We start from the raw sequence: 19,815 nt of genomic DNA, 5'->3' as shown, positions 1-19,815 counted from the left end.
CGCCAAAACAGTCCTAGGTTGCATTAACACAGGGGATAGAATCAAGATCAGGTGTGTGAATAGCACTTTATAAGGCCTTGGTAAAGCCACACCTGGAATACTGCGTCCAGGTTTGGTCGCCACATTATAAAAAAGAGACCAGAGGTGGTAGACCAATTCACCCAAACCAATAACGGAAATCGCGCCCCAGCTCTGTGCCGTCCTATTAAGGCACGTTTTTTTTGCATGTGTGGAAGGTGTGTTTGTGTGAGCAAAGCACATGCGTGGAAGGCCAGTTCCATGTGTGGAAGGGGTGCAGGCGCTCGCGAAGCGAGTGGTCGCACATCAAACCAGTGGTAGCAATATGTGAAACCCATTGCTGGTTGAGACTCTAGAACAGTGTTTCTCAACCTTGGCAACTTGAAGATGTCTGGACTTCAACTCCCAGAATTCCCCAGCCAGCATTCGCTGGCTGGGGAATTCTGGGAGTTGAAGTCCAGACATCTTCAAGTTGCCAAGGTTGAGAAACACTGATTTAGGAAGAGTGCAAGGAAGAGCAACGAAGATGATTAGGGGACAGGAGTAGCTGGAAACCTGCATCCAGTTTTGGCCACCACATTACAAAAAAAAGATGTTGAGACTTTGGAAAAAGTGCAACTAAGATGATGGAAGGGCTGGAGATAAAAACACACGAAGAACGGTTGCAAGAGTTGGGTATGTCCAGTTTAATTCAAAGAAAGACTAGGGGAGACAATCTTCCAATATTTGAGGGGCTGCCCCAAAGAAGAGGGAGTCAAGCTTTTCTCCAAAGCTCCTGAGGGTAGAACAAGAAGTAATGGGTGGAAACTAATCAAGGAGAGAAGCAACTTAGAACTGAGGAGGAATTTCCTGACAGTGAGAACAATGAATCAGTGGAACAGAAGTTGCCTCCAGAAGCTGTGAATGCCCCAACGCTGGAAGTCTTTAAGAAGATGCTGGATAGCCATTTGTCTGAAACGGTATAGGGTTTCCTGCCTAGGCAAGGGGTTGGACTAGAAGACCTCCAAGGTCCCTTCCAACTCTGCTACTGTATTGTATTGTAATTGTATTAATGAAGAGGACTAGGGGAGACATGATAGCAGTCTTCCAATATCTCAGGGGTTGCCCCAAAGAAGAGGGAGTCAAGCTATTCTCCAAGGCACCTGAGGGTAGGACAAGAAGCAATGGGTGGAAACTAATCAAGGAGAGAAGCAACTTAGAACTAAGGAGGAATTTCCTGACAGTGAGAACAATTAATCAGTGGAACAGAAGTTGCCTCCAGAAGTTGTGATTGCTCCAACACTGGACGTTTTTAAGAAGATGCTGGATAGCCATTTGTCTGGAACGGTATAGGGTTTCCTGCCTAGGCAGGGGGTTGGACTAGAAGACCTCCAAAGTCCCTTCCAACTCTGCTATTGTATTGTATTGTAATTGTATTAATGAAAAGAAGGACCAGGGAGACATGATAGCAGTCTTCCAATATCTCAGGGGTTGCCCCAAAGAAGAGGGAGTCAAACTATTCTCCAAGGCACCTGAGGGCAGGACAAGAACCAATGGGTGGAAACTAATCAAGGAGAGAAGCAACTTAGAACTGAGGAGGAATTCCCTGACAGTCAGAACAATGAATCAGTGGAACAGAAGTTGCCTCCAGAAGTTGTGAATGCCCCAACACTGGAAGTCTTTAAGAAGATGTTGGATAGCCATTTCTCTGGAACGGTATAGGGTTTCCTGCCTAGGCAGGGGGTTGGACTAGAAGACCTCCAAGGTCCCTTCCAACTCTGCTATTGTATTATATTTGTATGTTTGTTTTGAAAATAAAAATATATTTAAAAAAAAGAAGATGTTGGATAGCCATTTGTCTGAAACAGTATAAGGTTTCCTGCATAGTCAAGGGGTTGGACTAGAAGACCTCCAAGGTCCCTTCCAACTCTGCTATTGTATTGTATTGTGTATTGCAGCAGTGGTGGGTTCCAGGCGGTATTTGGGTTGCCCCAAATAAGAGAGAGTCAAGCTATTCTCCAAGGCACCTGAGGGCAGAACAAGAAGCAATGGGTGGAAACTAATCAAGGAGAGGAGCAACTTAGAACTAAGGAAAAACATCCTGACAGTGAGGACAATTAACCAGTGGAACTACTTGCTCCAACATTGGAGGTTTCCAAGAAGAAATTGGGCAGCCTTTGATCTGGAATGGGGTAGGTTTTCCTGCCTGTGCAGGGGGTTGGACTAGAAGACCTCTGCGGTCCCTACCAACTCTGATATTCCCCAATAGATCTCATCAGCCTACAAATGCATAATAAATAAACAAACAAACATGAAACGCATCGATCTCGGGGGTTTTCACCCGAGTATCCTCATCCCTTGGAAGAATAATTCCCCAAAAAAATATTTGCCAAGAGAAATCTTCGGCCGTGCGAGAAAGACTTTGAGCCCCCTGTTGCCCACTGCAGGGTGTTTCTTTCAGCAACCCTCCTTGGGGGTGGGGGGGGTATCATTCCGGAGCTTCGGTTGCCATGGCAACCCCGCGAGGATGCCCATCACTTCCTTCCCCATTCCGCCAAGGCAGGTAAATAAAACCGCGATCCAAGCAACCTAGAACTAAGGGGAATTTCCCCAACACCGAGAACAATTAACACAGTGGAACTGCTTGCCACCAGAAACTGTGGGTGCTCCATCGCTGGAGGTTTTTAAGAAGAGATTGAATAACCGTTTGTCTGAAAGTGGTATAGGTTTCCTGCCTAAGCAGGGGGTTGGGCTAGAAGACCTCCAACCTCCCTTCCAGCTCTATGATTCTACTTCTATTTTCAGATGTTGAAAATAGAAAACCAAGTTTCCTATGATTTTTTTTTTAATGGCACTAGTTCATGCTGACTCCTCCGGCCAGTAACGAATGCCGAGACAAGCTTAACTGGAATGTACTTTAATAGCAAGATACCAAAACCTCGGTGGCTGAAAGCCAAGCAGAACAAACAAATAAGGACCTTGACATCAACTCAGACAAACTCAGGCAGCAATAAACACAGATAAGGCTTGGCAGCAATCCAGCCTGCCAAGCTCACAGTAATGTCCTCCGACATTCAATCCTGCGTTGACTTCTGCAAAGAGGGCCGGGTGCACAAGCAGCCTCTTTTATAGTCTGGAGAGGAGCCTAATGACCACCAGCTGAGTACAATCACCTCCTGTAATTGCGTAATTGTTCCTGACGCCTAGTAGCTCTTCGATGGCGTGCATCCAGGAACAACTCACTACTGGCCTCCGGCTCACTCTCCCTTGTCTCCTCCCCACTGGTCCAAGGCTCAGGCGCCTCCTGGTGGCCAACCAGCCTCTCCGCGCCCTGATCGGTGTCGGAACCCTGTCCAGGGTCCTCCACATCCTCCAGAGCTGACTCAGAGGGCCCCTCGCTGTCGGAGTCTGGTGGCAGCTCCAACGGCTCCTGCTGGGCCACATCACTGACGTTAGGAAGGAATGATCTCTCACAGAATCCCGTGGACTTAGATTTCAAATTCTGCCAATGATTCCTGTGTAACTGCAAACGGTTTGCACAGTTTCACATCGACGCCATTGAAATTCATCCACAATCTAGGGTGGCGCACGTTCTAAAGTCGTTTATCTGGCCTAGAAAACCCTGGCGCTCTAAACTCTTCCTCTGAATCTTGACGAGGTCAGCATCGCAGTTCATTAACACTCAGAAGGTGATGAATGAATTCACAGGTGCCTGTGAAGGCGAGAAGTTGACACCATGTTTTATACTGGCTGCTTTAGATTCAGTGGAGGCCCGGAAGAAAGTTCACAGGAGGACAAAGAGGCATCGGGAAGCTGGAAGCTTCAAAACAGGGAGGAGAGGTGGGGAGTTCAGTCCGATGTAGTGTCAGTGGTGCCTCCGATCAATTCGTAGGAAGGAAAACCCTTGACTACATTGATTTAGAGAAAAGGCACTTTTACTAAGAAAGAACTGAATCAGTGGTGGATTCCAGCCGGTACAGCTTGGTATGGCCGTACCGGTAATAGTCGGGAGGCGTGGCCACCATACCGGTATGGTGGCTCATTTGGCCCACCTGCCCGGCCGTGTTTCTTACCTGTTTTTAAGGCAACCGGCCGATTGCGCACCCGCGCACAGCGTGCGAGGCCTGCGCAGCCTCCGACGAGCAGTTGGTCGTCGCAGGGGCAGAGGAGTTTGCATGCATGCGCAGCACACCTCTGGTGCATGCACAAATGGACCAGGAGCAGCATACCGGTAGCAATGGTAAGAGCATTCCACCACTGAACTGAATGCGGCGAAAGTCGGGCAAGGTCTGAAGCAAATGCGTGCGGAAAGACAAATTGAAAATAGCCCTAGAGCCCACACCTCAGTAGTCCTCAGCCAATCATCATTGTCCAATCATCAGCCAGGAAGATGTTTTGAGAACATCTCTAGTCCAGGTGCTCCAACGTGCATGTCGTCCCCAGGACAGTTGGCCTTGAAGATGTTAAACAACCCTCCGCGTTGGTTCTCAACCATTCCACTCCCACACCACCTGCAACCATTTGTTTAATGACCGTTTGAAGTTACAATGGCGCTGAAAAAAAATGACTTACATAAGTCCTCACACTTATGACTATCACAGCATCCTCACGGTCCAGCGGTTGCAGTGTCTTGGAGGTCCTGTGTGACCGTTGTTTGTGAACCTCCCAGATGGTTTCCAACAAGCAAAGTCAATGGGGGAAGCCGGATTCACTTAACGACCGCATGATTCACCGAACAACTGCAGTGATTCAACTGTGGCAAGAAAGGTGGCTGAAACAACCTCACAAACTGCCTTGCTTAGCAACGGAAATTTTGGGCTGAGCTGTGGTCGTAAGTCGAGGACTATCTGTTGAGGAAGTCCTCGACTTACGACCACAACTGAGCCCAAAATTTATGTTGCTAAGCAAGACAATTAAGTGAGTTTTGCCCCGTTTTACAACCTTTCTTCCAAATTTGTTAATCCCTCCCGTCACATGATTAAGTGAATCTGGCTTCCCCATTGATTTTTGTCAGAAGGTCACAAAAGGGGATCACGTGACCCCAGGGCACCGCAACTGTCGTCGTAAATACGAGTCAGTTGCCAAGTATCAGAATTTTGATCACGTGGCCACGGGGACGCTGCAACGGTCGTAAGTGTGAAAAAAGGTCCCTTTCTCCGCCCCCATTGTGACTTTCAACAGTCAGTAAATGAATTGTCATAAGTCGAGGACTTCCTGCATTCCAAAATACTCCAGGCCCCTTTCAAAGCAAGGATTGTAACTTCTCTTTATACGTCAGTGATGGGTTTCAGGCGGTACGGTACGGGCGTTCCGGTGGTAGCAGCCACCGTACGGAACAGTGAGTCATTTGGCCCACCAGCCTGCCCAGATTCCTTAATGCTTTTTGATGCCAACAGGCCAATTGCGCACGTGCGCACAGTGTGCGGTGCCTGCGCGACCTCCAGCAAGCAACTGAGTGTCACTGGGCAGTGGCGTGCGCATGGGTATGCAGCGCACGTGCCCGACAAGGACGCCTGGCCCCGTCGCAGTGTACCGGTTGCAACGAGATCCGGAACCCACGACTATACAATACAATACAATAGCAGAGTTGGAAGGGACCTTGGAGGTCTTCTAGTCCAACCCCCTGCCTAGGCAGGAAACCCTATACCGTTCCAGACAAATGGCTCTCCAGCATCTTCTTAAAGACTTCCAGTGTTGGGGATATTCACAACTTCTGGAGGCAACTTCTGTTCCACTGATTAATTGTTCTGACTGTCAGGAAATTCCTCCTCAGTTCTAAGTTGCTTCTCTCCTTTATTAGTTTCCACCCATTGCTTCTTGTTCTACCCTCAGGTGCCTTGAAGAATAGCTTGACTCCCTCTTCTTTGGGGCAGCCCCTGAGATATTGGAAGACTGCTATCCTGTCTCCCCTGGTCCTTCTTTTCATTAAACTAGACATACCCAGTTCCTGCAACCGTTCTTCATATGTTTTAGTCTCCAGTCCCCTAATCCTCTTTGTTGCTCTTCTCTGCACTCTTTCTAGAGTCTCCACATCTTTTTTACATCTTCTTAAAGACTTCCAGTGTTGGGGCATTCACAACTTCTGGAGACAAATTGTTCCATTGATTAATTGTTCTAACTGTCAGGAAATTTCTCCTGGGTTCTAAGTTGCTTCTCTCCTTGATTAGTTTCCACCCATTGCTTCTTGTTCTGCCCTCAGGTGCCTTGGAGAATAGCTTGACTCCCTCTTCTTTGTGGCAACCCCTGAGATATTGGAAGACTGCTATCATGTCTCCCCTGGTCCTCCTTTTCATTAACATACCCAGTTCCTGCAACCATTCTTCATATGTTTTAGTCTCCAGTCCCCTAATCCTCTTTCTTGCTCTTCTCTGCACTCTTTCTAGAGTCTCCGCATCTTTTCTACATCGTGGCGACCAAAACTGAATGCAGATATTCCAAGTGTGGCCTTACTAAGGCCTTATAAAGTGCTATTAACCCTTCACCTTATCTTGATTCTGTTATATATGTATCCCGTTTCAATATTATGCACTCCGTGTCTCCTTTGCGTTGAAACTATGTTGGAAGAGCAGCAATTTGCTTTTAAACCAATTTTCTAAAAAAAATAGGGAGCTTTTCAAAAAAAACACAATTAAGCACCAACAGCCTCCGCGGGAGCCCAGGGAACAGTGTTCAAGTCCTCAGCTGTCTTAACCACTGATTGCAAAATATAATAAGATGAACAGTCCTTCCGAAAAAAAGGAAAGCAAATGTTCGGGGAGCCAAGAGGCCCTGCTGATTTATGCCACAGTCTGAGCAGTCTTGGTGGAAGCGACGGCAAAAGTTTCTAGTCCTCAACATTTCTAAAGGCAAAGAGAACACAATGGAAATGGCACAGCAGACCTTTCTCAAAACCAGTGCTGGCTGAGGATGATGGGAACTGCGGTCCGCACGTGGCGGGCGGGCGGGCAATAGGTTATGTGATTTTTGTGGAAAGCGGAAGCAATGTGAGACGCACGCTTTGCATTCCGGGAAAATTACTGGTACCTGTTTTTACCAATTTTGTACGCTTCCTGTCCTTGTAGCAATATAGCAGTTAGACTTATATACCGCTTCATAGGGCTTTCAGCCCTCTCTAAGCGGCTTACAGAGTCAGCATATTGCCCCCAACAACAATCCGGGTCCTCATTTTACCCACCTCGGAAGGATGGAAGGCTGAGTCAACCCTGAGCCGGTGAGATTTGAACAGCCGAACTGCAGAATTGCAGTCAGCTGAAGTAGCCTACAGTGCTGCATTTAACCACTGCGCCACCTTGGCTCCTGCCAAGGAGTGAGGGAAGTGAGGTAGGAAGTGAGTCAGGGAAGTGAGGTTGGATACAGGTAGGGGTAGTCCTCAACGTAGGACCAGAATTGAGTCGGAAATTTCTGTCGCTAAGCAAGACGGTTGTTAAGCGAGCTTTGCCCCGTTTTACGACTTTTCTTGCCAGAGTCGTTAAGTGAATCTCTGCGGTTGTTGAACTAGTCACGCGGTTGTTAAGTGAATTATGTCTTCCTCCTTGACTTCGCTTGTCAATCGGTCGCAAAAGGGGACCGCGTGACAATTTACTTGGTGACAATTTTGTCAGGGTTCCGACAGATGCCCTAATTAAACCATGAGCCTCCAGCCAAGCTTCAAAAGAAATCCAGTTATTTATTAGGAGCAACATGTTGTTAGAAGCCAACTCTGAGCCCACCTAATTTACGGCCCAATTACGGTCCTGTTTCCCCCCCTCCCTCCAGGTTTTCTCTTAAATCACATTCTCCAATGGAGCACTTTTGCAGGCTTTAGAGATCACTCCTCGCAGCTATGGGTAACCTGGGAGACACCCTTGAGAAAAGATATTCCGGAATGTGCTTCTGTTTGCAACTGCCATGTTGCTCTTGTCAGTTTCCCATCCACCGTGCCTATGGCAACTCGAGAGCAGGCCAGGGATTGCTTTTGGAGTTTGGCAAATTCAAAGTTACAACGGCACTGAAAAAAGTAATTTACGGTCGTTTTTCACACTTACGACCGTGGCAGCATCCCCCACGATCATGTGACCCAAATTCAGATGCACCAACCCATAGTAACGACGGGGTCATGTGCTCCCCTTTTGAGGCCGTTCGACGAGCAAAGCCGACAAGAGAAAGCCGGATTCACTTACCAACCGTGTGACTAACTTTATGATGGCAGTGATTCACTTACCAACCGTGTGACTAACTTTATGATGGCACCGATTCACTTAACGACAGCAGCAGGAAAAGTCATAAAGTGGGGCAAAATGCGCCTAAGATTTCTCTAGCTCAGTGTTTCTCAACCTTGGCAACTTGAAGATGTCCGGACTTCAACTCCCAGAATTCCCCAGCCAGCGAATGCTGGCTGGGGAATTCTGGGAGTTGAAGTCCGGACATCTTCAAGTTGCCAAGGTTGAGAAACACTGCTCTAGCTTAGCCACGTCAATATTGGGCCTCAATTGCGGTCGTAAATCGAGGACCTCCTCTAACTAGCCTGCTGGAAGATGGCCATTTCTGACCGCAATATTTTTCTTTCTTTTCTTTTTTCAAATTTCAAATATTTTCCCCCCCCCCTTCCCTCTTTCAAAAATGCCACTCAAGCTCGGAGCTGTGATTCTTTCGCCTACGCTTATCCAACCTGCCACAACCTCCCTACGCCAGTCTCTTTAATCTTGTGCCTCCGTTGGCCCATGTGCACTTCTGCAGGAGATAAAAGTGCCCGGGGAAAGATATCGCACCCGTTGCTCCTTTCCCCCATATATTAAGCAGCTGTCACGGGGATTTATGGGCGAGAGCCTGGAAAGCGTGCAAAAGGGAAAAAAAAATGTAAGAGAATAGGAAAGAGGGGAGGAATGGGAAGAAGAGGGGAAGGGTAAAGGGGAGGAAGGGGAAGGAGAGAAGGGAAAGGAGAGGAGGAAGGAAGGAAGGAGAGAAGAAAGAGAAGAAAGGGGGGTAGGAAGGAGGGAGGGAAGCAAGGAGGGAAGGAAGGAGAGAAAGAGAGAAGAAAGGAGAGAAGAAAGGAGGGAAGGAAGGAGGGAAGGAAGGAGAGAAGAAAGGAGGGAAGGAAGGAGGGAATGTAGGAGAGAAGGAAGGGGGGAAGGAAGGAGGAAAGGAAGGGGGAAAGGAGAGAAGAAAGGAGGGAATGTAGGAGAGAAGGAAGGGGGGAAGGAAGGAGGAAAGGAAGGGGGAAAGGAGGGAAGGAAGGAGGGAATGTAGGAGAGAAGGAAGGAGGGAAGGAAGGAGGGAAGGAAGGAAGGAGAGAAGGAGAGAAGAAAGGAGGGAAGGAAGGAAGGAGAGAAGGAGAGAAGAAAGGAGGGAAGGAAGGAGGGAATGTAGGAGAGAAGGAAGGGGGGAAGGAAGGAGGAAAGGAAGGGGAAAAGGAAGGAGAAAAGAAAGGAGGGAAGGAAGGAAGGAGGGAAGGAAGGAGAGAAGGAGGGAAGGGGAAGGAGGGAGGGAAGGAAGGGGAGTAGGAGAGAAGAAACGAGGGAAGGAAAGAGGGAGGGAGGGAAGAAGAAGTAGGACCGTTGTAAGATAAGATGGATCTATGGGACGTTAAAAAAGCAATCTTCAAGTATATTGTCAACAGTAGGGGAAAAATTGTTATAAATACATATTACTAATAACAGTTATGAGATCATATAATTGTGAATGTATATATGAAATTGATAAAATAAAATAAAATATTTTAAAAAAAAGTATAACCTGGAATGCGTGCAAAAAAGGATGGCCAACGATTATCCTGAGCTGCTGCTGAGAAAGCATGTTGGGGAGTCCGGGATGAGAAGACTCAGAATAAATTATGGGTCTAAAGGCCACATGCAAAGTTTTGATTTCATGAGCCCGGAGAGAAAAAAAAACGGGATGAGATCTGAAAGCAAAGCTTTTTTTTGCAAACGGAAAATCTAAATTCTACAAAGCCTGCAAGGCAGAGGTGAAATTCAGCAGGTTCTGACAGGTTGTGGAGAAACCGATAGCGGAAACTTTGAGTAGTTCGGAGAACCGGCAAATACCAGCTCGATGGAGTTGGAAGATAGATAGATAGATTGATTGATTACATTTATATGCCGCCCTTTCCCCCCGAAGGGGACTCAGGGCGGCTCACAATTCAAATCAGGGAAGGGGGTACAGACAGGGAATAAAAAAGACGAAACATAACAATACATAATTTTAAAACACACAACAGTCATACCATTCGAGGAGGGGGGCAAAGGCTCTTTAGCCCCAGGCCTGTCAGAACAGCCAGCTTTTAAGGGCTTTGCAGAAGGCCTTGGAGAGTGGTGAGGGTTCGAATCTCCACGGGGAGTTCGTTCCAGAGGGTCGGAGCAGCCACAGAGAAGGCTCTCCTCCGGGTAGTCGCCAGTCGACACTGGCCGGCGGATGGAATTCGGAGGAGGCCTTATCTGTGGGATCTAATCGGTCTATTGGAGGTAATTGGCAGCAGGCGGTCTCTCAAGTACCCAGGTCCAATACCATGAAGGGCTTTATAAGTGACGACTAGCGCCTTGAAGCGTATCCGGAGACCAATAGGCAGCCAGTGCAGCTCGCGGAGGATAGGTGTTACGTGGGTGAACCGAGGCGCACCCACAATCGCTCGCGCGGCTGCATTCTGGACAAGCTGAAGTCTCCGAATGCTCTTCAAGGGCTGCCCCATGTAGAGCACGTAGGTTTGAAAGGGAGGCAGGGGTCTGGGTAGAAAGCTTAGAAACTGGGTAGTGGAAGAGGATAGAGGTGTGGGAGAAGTGCTCAGATTGAATAGCCAAGAAGCATGTGTAGATCGAGATAAAGATTTAAGAGAGGAATTGGGGAGGCAAGTCAAGAGTAAAAGCATAGCAATTAAAGTATTGAAGCGGGAGAGAAACGATGGATAGATGACTTTTCTCTTTTTCTATTCTTCTGATTTGCTTTTCCTTTTCTCTCTCTCTTTTTAGGTAGGTGACATGATTAGAAGTTAGATAGGATAGACAGAAAAAGTTTGTTAATAAAAGGTGACATGATTAAAAGCTAGAGTAAGTGATAGAAATAAGAGAAGGGGGAATATTAGGGTATACGCTTTATAATAATAAAAGTAATCAGATACAACATGGAATAATTGAATAATGGTGGACTATAAGGTAAAGGTTCCCCTCGCACATATGTGCTCGTCATTCCCGACTCTAGGGGGCAGTGCTCATCTCCATTTCAAAGCTGAAGAGCCAGCGCTGTCGAAAGACGTCTCCATGGTCATCTGTCCACTCACCAACCCATCCATCTATCCATCTATCTCTATGTCCATCCATCCATCCATCTATCCATCTCTATGTACATCCATCCATCCATCTATCTATATATCTCTATGTTTGTCCATCCATCTATCCATCTATCTCTATGTCCATCCATCCATTTATCCATCCATCCATCCATCCATCCATCCATCCATCCATCCATCCATCCATCTATCTATCTCTGTCCATCCATCCATCCATCCACCCACCCATCCATCTCTATGTCCATCCACCCATCCATCTATCTCTATGTCCATCCATCCATCTCTATCTATCTCTGTCTATCTGTCCATCCATCCATCCATCCATCCATCCATCCATCCATCCATCCATCCATCCATCATCTATCTATCTATCTATCTATCTATCTATCTATCTATCTATCTATCTATCTATCTATCTATGTCCATCTGTCCATCCATCTATCTATCTCTATGTCCATCTGTTCATCTATCTATCTGTCTGTCTGTCTGTCTGTCTATCTATCTATCTATCTATCTATCTATCTATCTATCTATCGATCTATCGATCTATCGATCTATCGATCTATCGATCTATCGATCTATCGATCTATCGATCTATCGATCTATCGATCTATCGATCTATCGATCTATCGATCTATCGATCTATCTCTATGTCCATCTGTCCATCCATCTATCTATATGTCCATCTGTCCATCCATCTATCTATCTCTATGTCCATCTGTCCATCCATCTTCCCACCCACCCACCAGGGGGGTCACGTGATCCCCTTTTGAAACCTTCTGATGAACAAGTTCCATGGGGGTTAGCACAATGGCACTTAGACTTATATACCGCTTCACAATGCTTCCCAGCCCTCTCTAAGCAGTTTACAGAGTCAGCATGTTGGCCCCAACAATCCAGGTAGTAACTTAACAACTGCAATGATTCACTTAACAACTGTGGCTACAAAGGTCAATGTCAACTCGCAAAGCATCTCGAGTTGCCATAGGCAAAGGGAATGGGGAACTGACGACGGAGCACGGCAGCTACAAACAGAAGCACGTTCCATGCATAACTTTCTCAAGGCTGTCTCCCAGGTCACCAGCTGCAGCCGGAGGGGCGTGATCTCTACAGAACTGACGACGGAGCACGGCAGCTACAAACAGAAGCACGTTCCATGCATAACTTTCTCAAGGCTGTCTCCCAGGTCACCAGCTGCAACCGGAGGGGCGTGATCTCTACAGCCCATTTAAAAAGTGCTCCATTGCAGAATGTGATTTATGACACACCCTGGGGGGAAATAGGGTCATAGTTGGGCCGTAAATTACGTGGGGTCAGAGCTGGCTTCACTTGGGTACTTGCAGACACGTTGCTCCTAATAAATAACTGGATTTCTTTTGAAGCTTGGCTCGAGGCTCATGGTTTAATTAGGGCATCCGTGGGAGCCTTGACAGTCACACAACGAGGCAAACTCACTGAACGACTGTCTCGCTTAGCAACAGAACTTTTGAGCTCCCTTGTGGTCATATGTCAAGGTATGGTAAACAGGTCAATTGGTTCCAGCTCAACAAAAAGAGGCAATGCAATTTTTTTATACATCAATGTTTACATGCATATTCATGAGATATGCCAGGGACAGATAATCATATACTTATAATTTAAATTGACGGTTCACAGAGTCGTTAAGAGAAAGCAGAGGATAACCAAAACTCCAAACATTCTTCCAAGAGATGAGCTGACATCGGCAAAAACAAGATTTAGCTTCTTAAAAAAAACTTGCGCCTTTTTCCCGCGGACAAAAGTTTGTTTCTCCTCATTTTGCAAGGAAGAAAATTAGCAGGCTCAAAAAATTCCCCAGCCGTAAACGACAGACATCTTTGTCTCACATTAAGTGGATCTGGGACAAACGAAGCGCCTCCAGGTATCAATTTGCAATTAAATTGAATATGGCGTTATTCACACGTACAAACTCATTGCAAACCTCTCTGGAGTCCTTAGTCGCTTAAAGTGGTACCGTGCACAGGTGGGTCCTCGACCTACGACCACAATTGAGCCCAAACCTTCTTTTCTTCAGTGAGACATTTGTGAAGTGAATTTTGCCCCGTTTTATGAACCTTTCATGCTGCAGTTATTAAGTGAATTGTTAGAAGAGAATAATAGAAGGGACCTTGGAGGTCTTCTAGTCGAACCCCATGCTTAGGCAGGAAACCCTATACCGTTTCAGACATATGGCTATCCAACATCTTCTTAAAGACTTCCAGTGTTGGGGCATTCACAACTTCTGGAGGCAACTTCTGTTCCACTGATTAATTGTTCTCACGGTCAGGAAATTCCTCCTCGGTTCTAAGTTGCTTCTCTCCTTGATTAGTTTCCACCCATTGCTTCTTGTTCTACCCTCAGGTGCCTTGGAGAATAGTTTGACTCCTTCTTTGTGGCAACCCCTGAGATATTGGAAGACTGCTATCATGTCTCCCCTGGTCCTTCTTTTCATTAAACTAGACATACCCAGTTCCTGCAACCGTTCCTCATATGTTTTAGTCTCCAGTCCCCTAATCATCTTTGTTGCTTTTTTCTGCACTCTTTCTAGAGTCTCAGCATCTTTTCTACATCGTGGCGACCAAAACTGAATGCAGATATTCCAAGTGTGGCCTTACCAAGGCCTTATAAAGTGGTATTAAGACTTCACGGGATCTTGATTCTATCCCTCTGTTTATGCAGCCTAGAACTGTGTTGGCTTTTTTGGCAGCTGCTGCCCACGGATGGCTCCTATTTAAATGGTTGTCCACTAGGACTCCAAGATCCCTCTCACAGCTACTACTGTTGAGCAAAGTACCACCTATACTGTACCTGTGCATTTTGGTTTTGTTGCCTAAATGTAGAACCTGACTCTTTTCACCGTTGAATTTCATTTTATTAGATAGTGCCCAATGTTCAGGTTTGCCAAGATCCTTCTGTATCTTAAGCCCGTCTTCTGGAGTGTTGGCTATTCCTGCCATCTTGGTGTCATCTGCAAATTTGATGAGTTCCCCATTTATCCCCTTATCCAAATCATTGATGAAGATGTTGAAGAGTCCTGGGCCTAAAACAGAGCCTTGGGGTCCCCCACTGCATACTTCCCTCCATGAAGATGCAGTTCCATTGAGGACGACACGTTGAGTGCGGTTGGTCAGCCAGTTACGAATCCATCTGGTGGTGATGCTGCCTACTCATCGCAGTTGTTAAATTAGTAATATGGTTGTTAAGTGAAACTGGCTTCCCCATTGACTTTACTTGTCCGAAGGTCGCAAAAGGAACCACATGACCCCGGGACGTGCGACCGTCATAAATATGAGTCAATTGCCAAGCATCACATGCTCATGGAGGGATGCTGGAAGGTTCATAAGTGTGAAAAAATGGTCTTGAAAAGCCACTTTTTTCAGTGCTGTTGTAAGTTTGAACAATCCCCTCGTTGTAAGTCGAGGACCACCTATATATTGGAAGTCCTCGACCTATGGCTACAATTGAGCTTGAAATTCATCTTGCCAAGTTGTTAAGTGAGTTTTCCCCCATTTCACACCTTTTTTTGCTACGGCTGTTAAGTGAATCGCTGCAGTTAGAGACATGGTTGTTCGGTGAATCTGGCTTCCCCTTTGACTTCGCTCCTCAGAAGGTCGCAAAAGGGGATCGCGTGATCTCACACAGCAACGGTCGTAAGTGTGAATCGGTAGCTTAAACATCCAAATTTTGATCGCGTGGATGCTGGATCCAACAGTCGTAAGTGTGGAAAACAGTCCTAATTCACTTATTATGAGCCAAGGTGGCGCAGTGGTTAAATGCAGCACTGCAGGCTACTGCTAGATCAGCAGTTCAGCGGTTCAAATCTCACCGGCTCAGGGTTGACTCAGCCTTCCATCCTTCCGAGGTGGGTAAAATGAGGACCCAGATTGTTGGGGGCAATATGCTGACTCTCTGTAAACCGCTTAGAGAGGGCTGAAAGGCCTATGAAGCGGTATATAAGTCTAACTGCTATTGCTATTGCTATTGCTATTATTTCATTGTAACTTTAAACAGTCACTAAATTAATGATTGTAAGTCAAGAATTATCTGTACCCATTTTTTAAGTTATTATTATTGTAAAATGGATGGCATGCGCCGTACATCTCAAGCTTCGAGCAGCCTCAGTTATTTACAGCTAACTAATTCTATATTAGCAAGTGATAATTTCCTTGACATTTCTAAATCCCCCGAAGGGTATTTTACGACTGCATTTTAAAACCCTGATTTGTATTTTATTACTCCGTTCTCAGGTTTAAAACATCCTCCACCCTTAAACCGCCTCATAAAAATACAAAGCAGGGACGTTTAAAAAATGAAAATCCCCTTGAAATTAAAATCGAGTTTACCGCTTCGATTCCATCCAGCTGTCATGCTTCAAAGTGCTAAATTAGGAGGTTGCAAAGTTAGGAGCTAATCAAAATGGAAAATTTGCATTTTCAACCCGTGCCGGGGCCCGCCAGGAATCACCCCCATTCTCTTTCCAGGTAAGTGAATTTAGTTTTTGCAAAAAGCTGAGAATTTACCGAGATGAGAAAGTGAGGGGAAATATGTTAAGTAAGTAATTGGCTGGGGAAAGGATAGATAAATCATCTTTTAAGCTCCCGGCATTGTCTGGGAAAAATCTATTTTGCGCTTTGGGGAAATGGTTGAATTGAATTGAATTTTATTATTTGTATGCCGCCCTTCTCCGGGAGGGACTCAGGGCGGCGAACAACTCAAAAGGGGGGAAAGGGGAACATAGAACAGAATACAAGTGATTAAAACAGGCAAGAATCACACAACCACACAAGTCGAGAGGGGAGGGGAACTCATCAACCCCAGGCCTGCCGGCAAAGCCAGGTTTTGACGGCTTTTCGGCTTTTCGGAAGGCCTGGAGAGAGGTGAGGGTCCGAATCCCTGCGGGGAGTTCGTTCCAGAGGGCCGGAGCTGCCACAGAGAAGGCCCTCCCCCGGATAGTAGCCAGGTGGCATTGGCTGGTAGATGGCACCCGGAGGAGGCCAACCCTGTGAGATCTAATGGGTCTGTGGGAGGTAATTGGCAGCAGGCGGTCTCTCAAGTACCCAGGTCCAATACCATGAAGGGCTTCATAAGTTACGACTAGCACTTTGAAGCGTATCCGGAGACCAATAGGCAGCCAGTGCAGCTCGCGGAGGATAGGTGTAACGTGGGTGTACCGAGATGCACCCACAATCGCTCGCGCGGCTGCGTTCTGGACGAGTTGAAGTCTCCGAATACTCTTCAAGGGCTGCCCCATGTAGAGCGCACTGGACAGCCACTGGACAGACCAAGATCCATCTGATTGGTCTTGATACAATCCATCAAAAGGAGATTTAAAACACTTCAAAAGCCTGACCCACAATTTCGCAAGTCGAACAGGGATCTGGCAGTCCTCGACTTATGACGGCTCATTTAATGATGGCTCGAAGTTACAACGGTGCTGGGAAAAGCGACTTGCGGCCAAGTGGCAGCATCCCCATGGTCACGTGACACTTGGCAAACGACTCATACTTATGACGGTGGCAGTGTCACGCGATCCCCTTTGCGACTTTCTGACAAGCAAAGTCAATGGGGAAGCCAGATTCACTTAACAACGGCGTTACTAATTTAACAAGTGCAGTGATTCGCTTAGAGAAAGTCATAAAATGGAACAAAACTCACTTAACAAATTTCTCGCTTAGCAATGTAAATTTTGTCCAGAGGGGAGCCAAATTCACTGTCTCATATTTATGACCGTTCCAATATCCTTTGGCAAGTGATCCATATTTATGACCGGGGTTGTGTTCCTCGGTCATGTGATAACCTTCTGCGAATTTCTGACAAGCTGAGTCAACGGAAAAGCCAGATTCACTTAACAACCGTGTTAAGAACTACAGTGATTCACTTAACAACCATGTTAAGAACTACAGCGATTTACTTAACAACTGTGTTAAGAACTACAGCGATTCACTTAACAACCATGATAAGAACTACAGTGATTCACTTAACAACCGTGTTAAGAACTACAGTGATTCACTTAACAACTGTGTTAAGAACTACAGTGATTCACTTAACAACCGTGTTAAGTACAGTGATTCACTTAACAACCATTAAGAACTACAGTGATTCACTTAACAACCATGTTAAGAACTACAGCGATTCACTTAACAACCGTGTTAAGAACTACAGTGATTCACTTAACAACCAAGTTAAGAACTACAGTGATTCACTTAACAACTGTGGCAAGAAAGGTCGCAAAATGGGACAAAATTGACTGAACAATTATCTCACTGAGCAACAGAAACTTTGGGCTCCATTGTGGTCGTAAGTCAAGGACTACCTGTAATGGTATGGGACAGGGGTGTCAAACTCAAGGCCAGTGGGTTGGATCCGGCTCACAGGGTGCTTAGATCTGGCCCGCCCGTGATCCTCCAGATCCTGGCAGAGGCCTCCAGCCACCACAGGGACCACTGACACCAGTGATGTTGAGCTGCCCCCCCCCCCCCGAGGTCAAACGCAACCCTTACGCGGCCCTCAATGAAAACGAGTCTGACACCGGTTGGTAAGTGAGAACGGCCTTGACAGACGGAGGAAGAAAAGCTGCCTAGGGAACAATCAGATAAGGGACAGCTGAGCCCTCAGCCGCATAACGGACGGAGGAAGAGATCCAGAAACGATTTCTCAGGCTATACAAGAGACCGAGGGAGATTCATACCTTCCGACTTGCGAGATTCGGTTGATGCAGCCTGATAATAAACTAGAATTCACTCACCTGGTCGTGGTCCCCTGTCTGGTCTACCTGGGAGGCTGACGCAGACTCACCTGAGCGTTTTGCGGATCATGTCTTCGTCGGTGATCCCGTAGTACGTGAGGGTTTCATTCCAAGTGGGATTTAAGGTATTCCGCAGTGTTTTGGTCCTCAGTTTGTTCGCCTGAGGCAGGGCGGGGGAGAGAGAAAATACGATAAATCAGTTTATATGCATAACTCAAGGCAGCGAACACACAGAACTTTCTTTCCTCCTACCATTTTCCTCACAACAACCCTGTGAGGTGGGTTGGGCTGAAACAGCGGTGGGTTTCAGCTGATACGCCTTGGTACGGGCAGCAACCACTGTACCGGAACAATATTTAAGCCAACTGTGCGATGTGCGCATGCATGCGCAGCGCATGGTGCCTGCCCAATACCCTGCCGAGCAGCTGGAGCATCGCAGGGCGGTGGGTGCGCATGCATGCGCAGCGCCCGTGCCCATGGTGGATGCCCAGCCCCGTCGCAGTGTACCGATTGCGACGGGATCCGGAACCCACCACTGGGCTGAAAGCAAGCTTTCGTGCCTAAGGGCGGGACTAGAACTCACTGCCTCCTGGTGATTGGGGCAAGGGTTACCCAGACGACTTTCATGCCTAAGGTGCGGCTAGAGCTCACCGTTTCCTGGCGATTGGCCCAGAATCACTCGGAAGCTTTCATGCCTAAGGCTGTACTAGAACTCACGGTCTCCTGGTGATTGGCGCAAAGTCACTCAGCTGGCTTTCATGCGTAAAACAGAACTAGAATTCACAGTTTCATGGCTATTTGCGCAGTCACCCAGTCCGCTTTCATATCTAAGGCGGGACTAGAACTCACCGTCTCCTGGTGGTTGACCCACAGTTACCCAATCAGCTTTCATATCTAAGGCAGGACTAGAACTCACCATCTCCTGGTGATTGACCCACAGTTACCCAATCAGCTTTCATATCTAAGGCGGGACTAGAACTCACCATCTCCTGGTGATTGATCCGCAGTCACCCAATCAGCTTTCATATCTAAGGCGGGACTAGAACTCACCATCTCCTGGTGATTGACCCACAGTTACCAAATCAGCTATCATATCTAAGGCGGGACTAGAACTCCCCATCCCCTGGTGATTGACCTACAGTTACCCAATCAGCTTTCATATCTAAGGCAGGACTAGAACTCACCATCTCCTGGTGATTGACCCACAGTTACACAATCAGCTTTCATATCTAAGGCAGGACTAGAACTCCCCATCCCCTGGTGATTGACCCACCGTTACCCAATCCGCTTTCATATCTAAGGTGGGACTAGAACTCACCATCTCCTTGTGATTGACCCACAGTCACCCAATCAGCTTTCATATCTAAGGCGGGACTAGAACTCACCATCTCCTGGTGATTGATCCACAGACATCCAGTCAGCTTTCATATCTAAGGTGGGACTAGAACTCACCATCTCCTTGTGATTGACCCACAGTCACCCAATCAGCTTTCATATCTAAGGCGGGACTAGAACTCACCATCTCCTGGTGATTGATCCACAGTCACCCAATCAGCTTTCATATCTAAGGCGGGACTAGAACTCACCGTCTCCTGGTAATTGACCCACAGTCACCCAATCAGCTTTCATATCTAAGGCGGGACTAGAACTCACCGTCTCCTGGTGATTGGTCCAAGCAGGCTTTTGTGCTTAAGGATTGTCTAGAAAGTTACCATCAGAAGTTGAACACAACTTGCAGAGTACCTAGTCCTCAACATACACATATTTGTTTAGTGACTGTTCAAACCTATAACCAAAAAGT

General features: G+C 46.9%; 1 protein-coding gene across 1 annotated transcript in view; it reads right to left on the bottom strand.

The window, feature by feature from the left end:
- The window catches only part of LOC148044831 (double C2-like domain-containing protein beta), a 76,743-nt gene extending 58,569 nt beyond the window's left edge, over window positions 1-18,174 (bottom strand). The window contains exon 1 of the mRNA XM_087717080.1: window positions 18,065-18,174. Within this exon, the coding sequence (XP_087573206.1) occupies window positions 18,065-18,084 (20 nt within the window). The 5' untranslated portion in view covers window positions 18,085-18,174. The remainder of the gene's footprint in view (window positions 1-18,064) is intronic.
- Between the last annotated feature and the right edge of the window lie 1,641 nt (window positions 18,175-19,815).

This window comes from Thamnophis sirtalis, unplaced genomic scaffold (assembly GCF_051295495.1).
Source record: "Thamnophis sirtalis isolate CommonGarterSnake01/CBP01778 unplaced genomic scaffold, rThaSir2_p1.2 scaffold_6, whole genome shotgun sequence".
In the NCBI taxonomy this organism is placed as follows: domain Eukaryota; kingdom Metazoa; phylum Chordata; class Lepidosauria; order Squamata; family Natricidae; genus Thamnophis; species Thamnophis sirtalis.
Note: the sequence above shows the minus strand (reverse complement) of the source record. Positions and strands in the feature narration are given on the sequence as shown.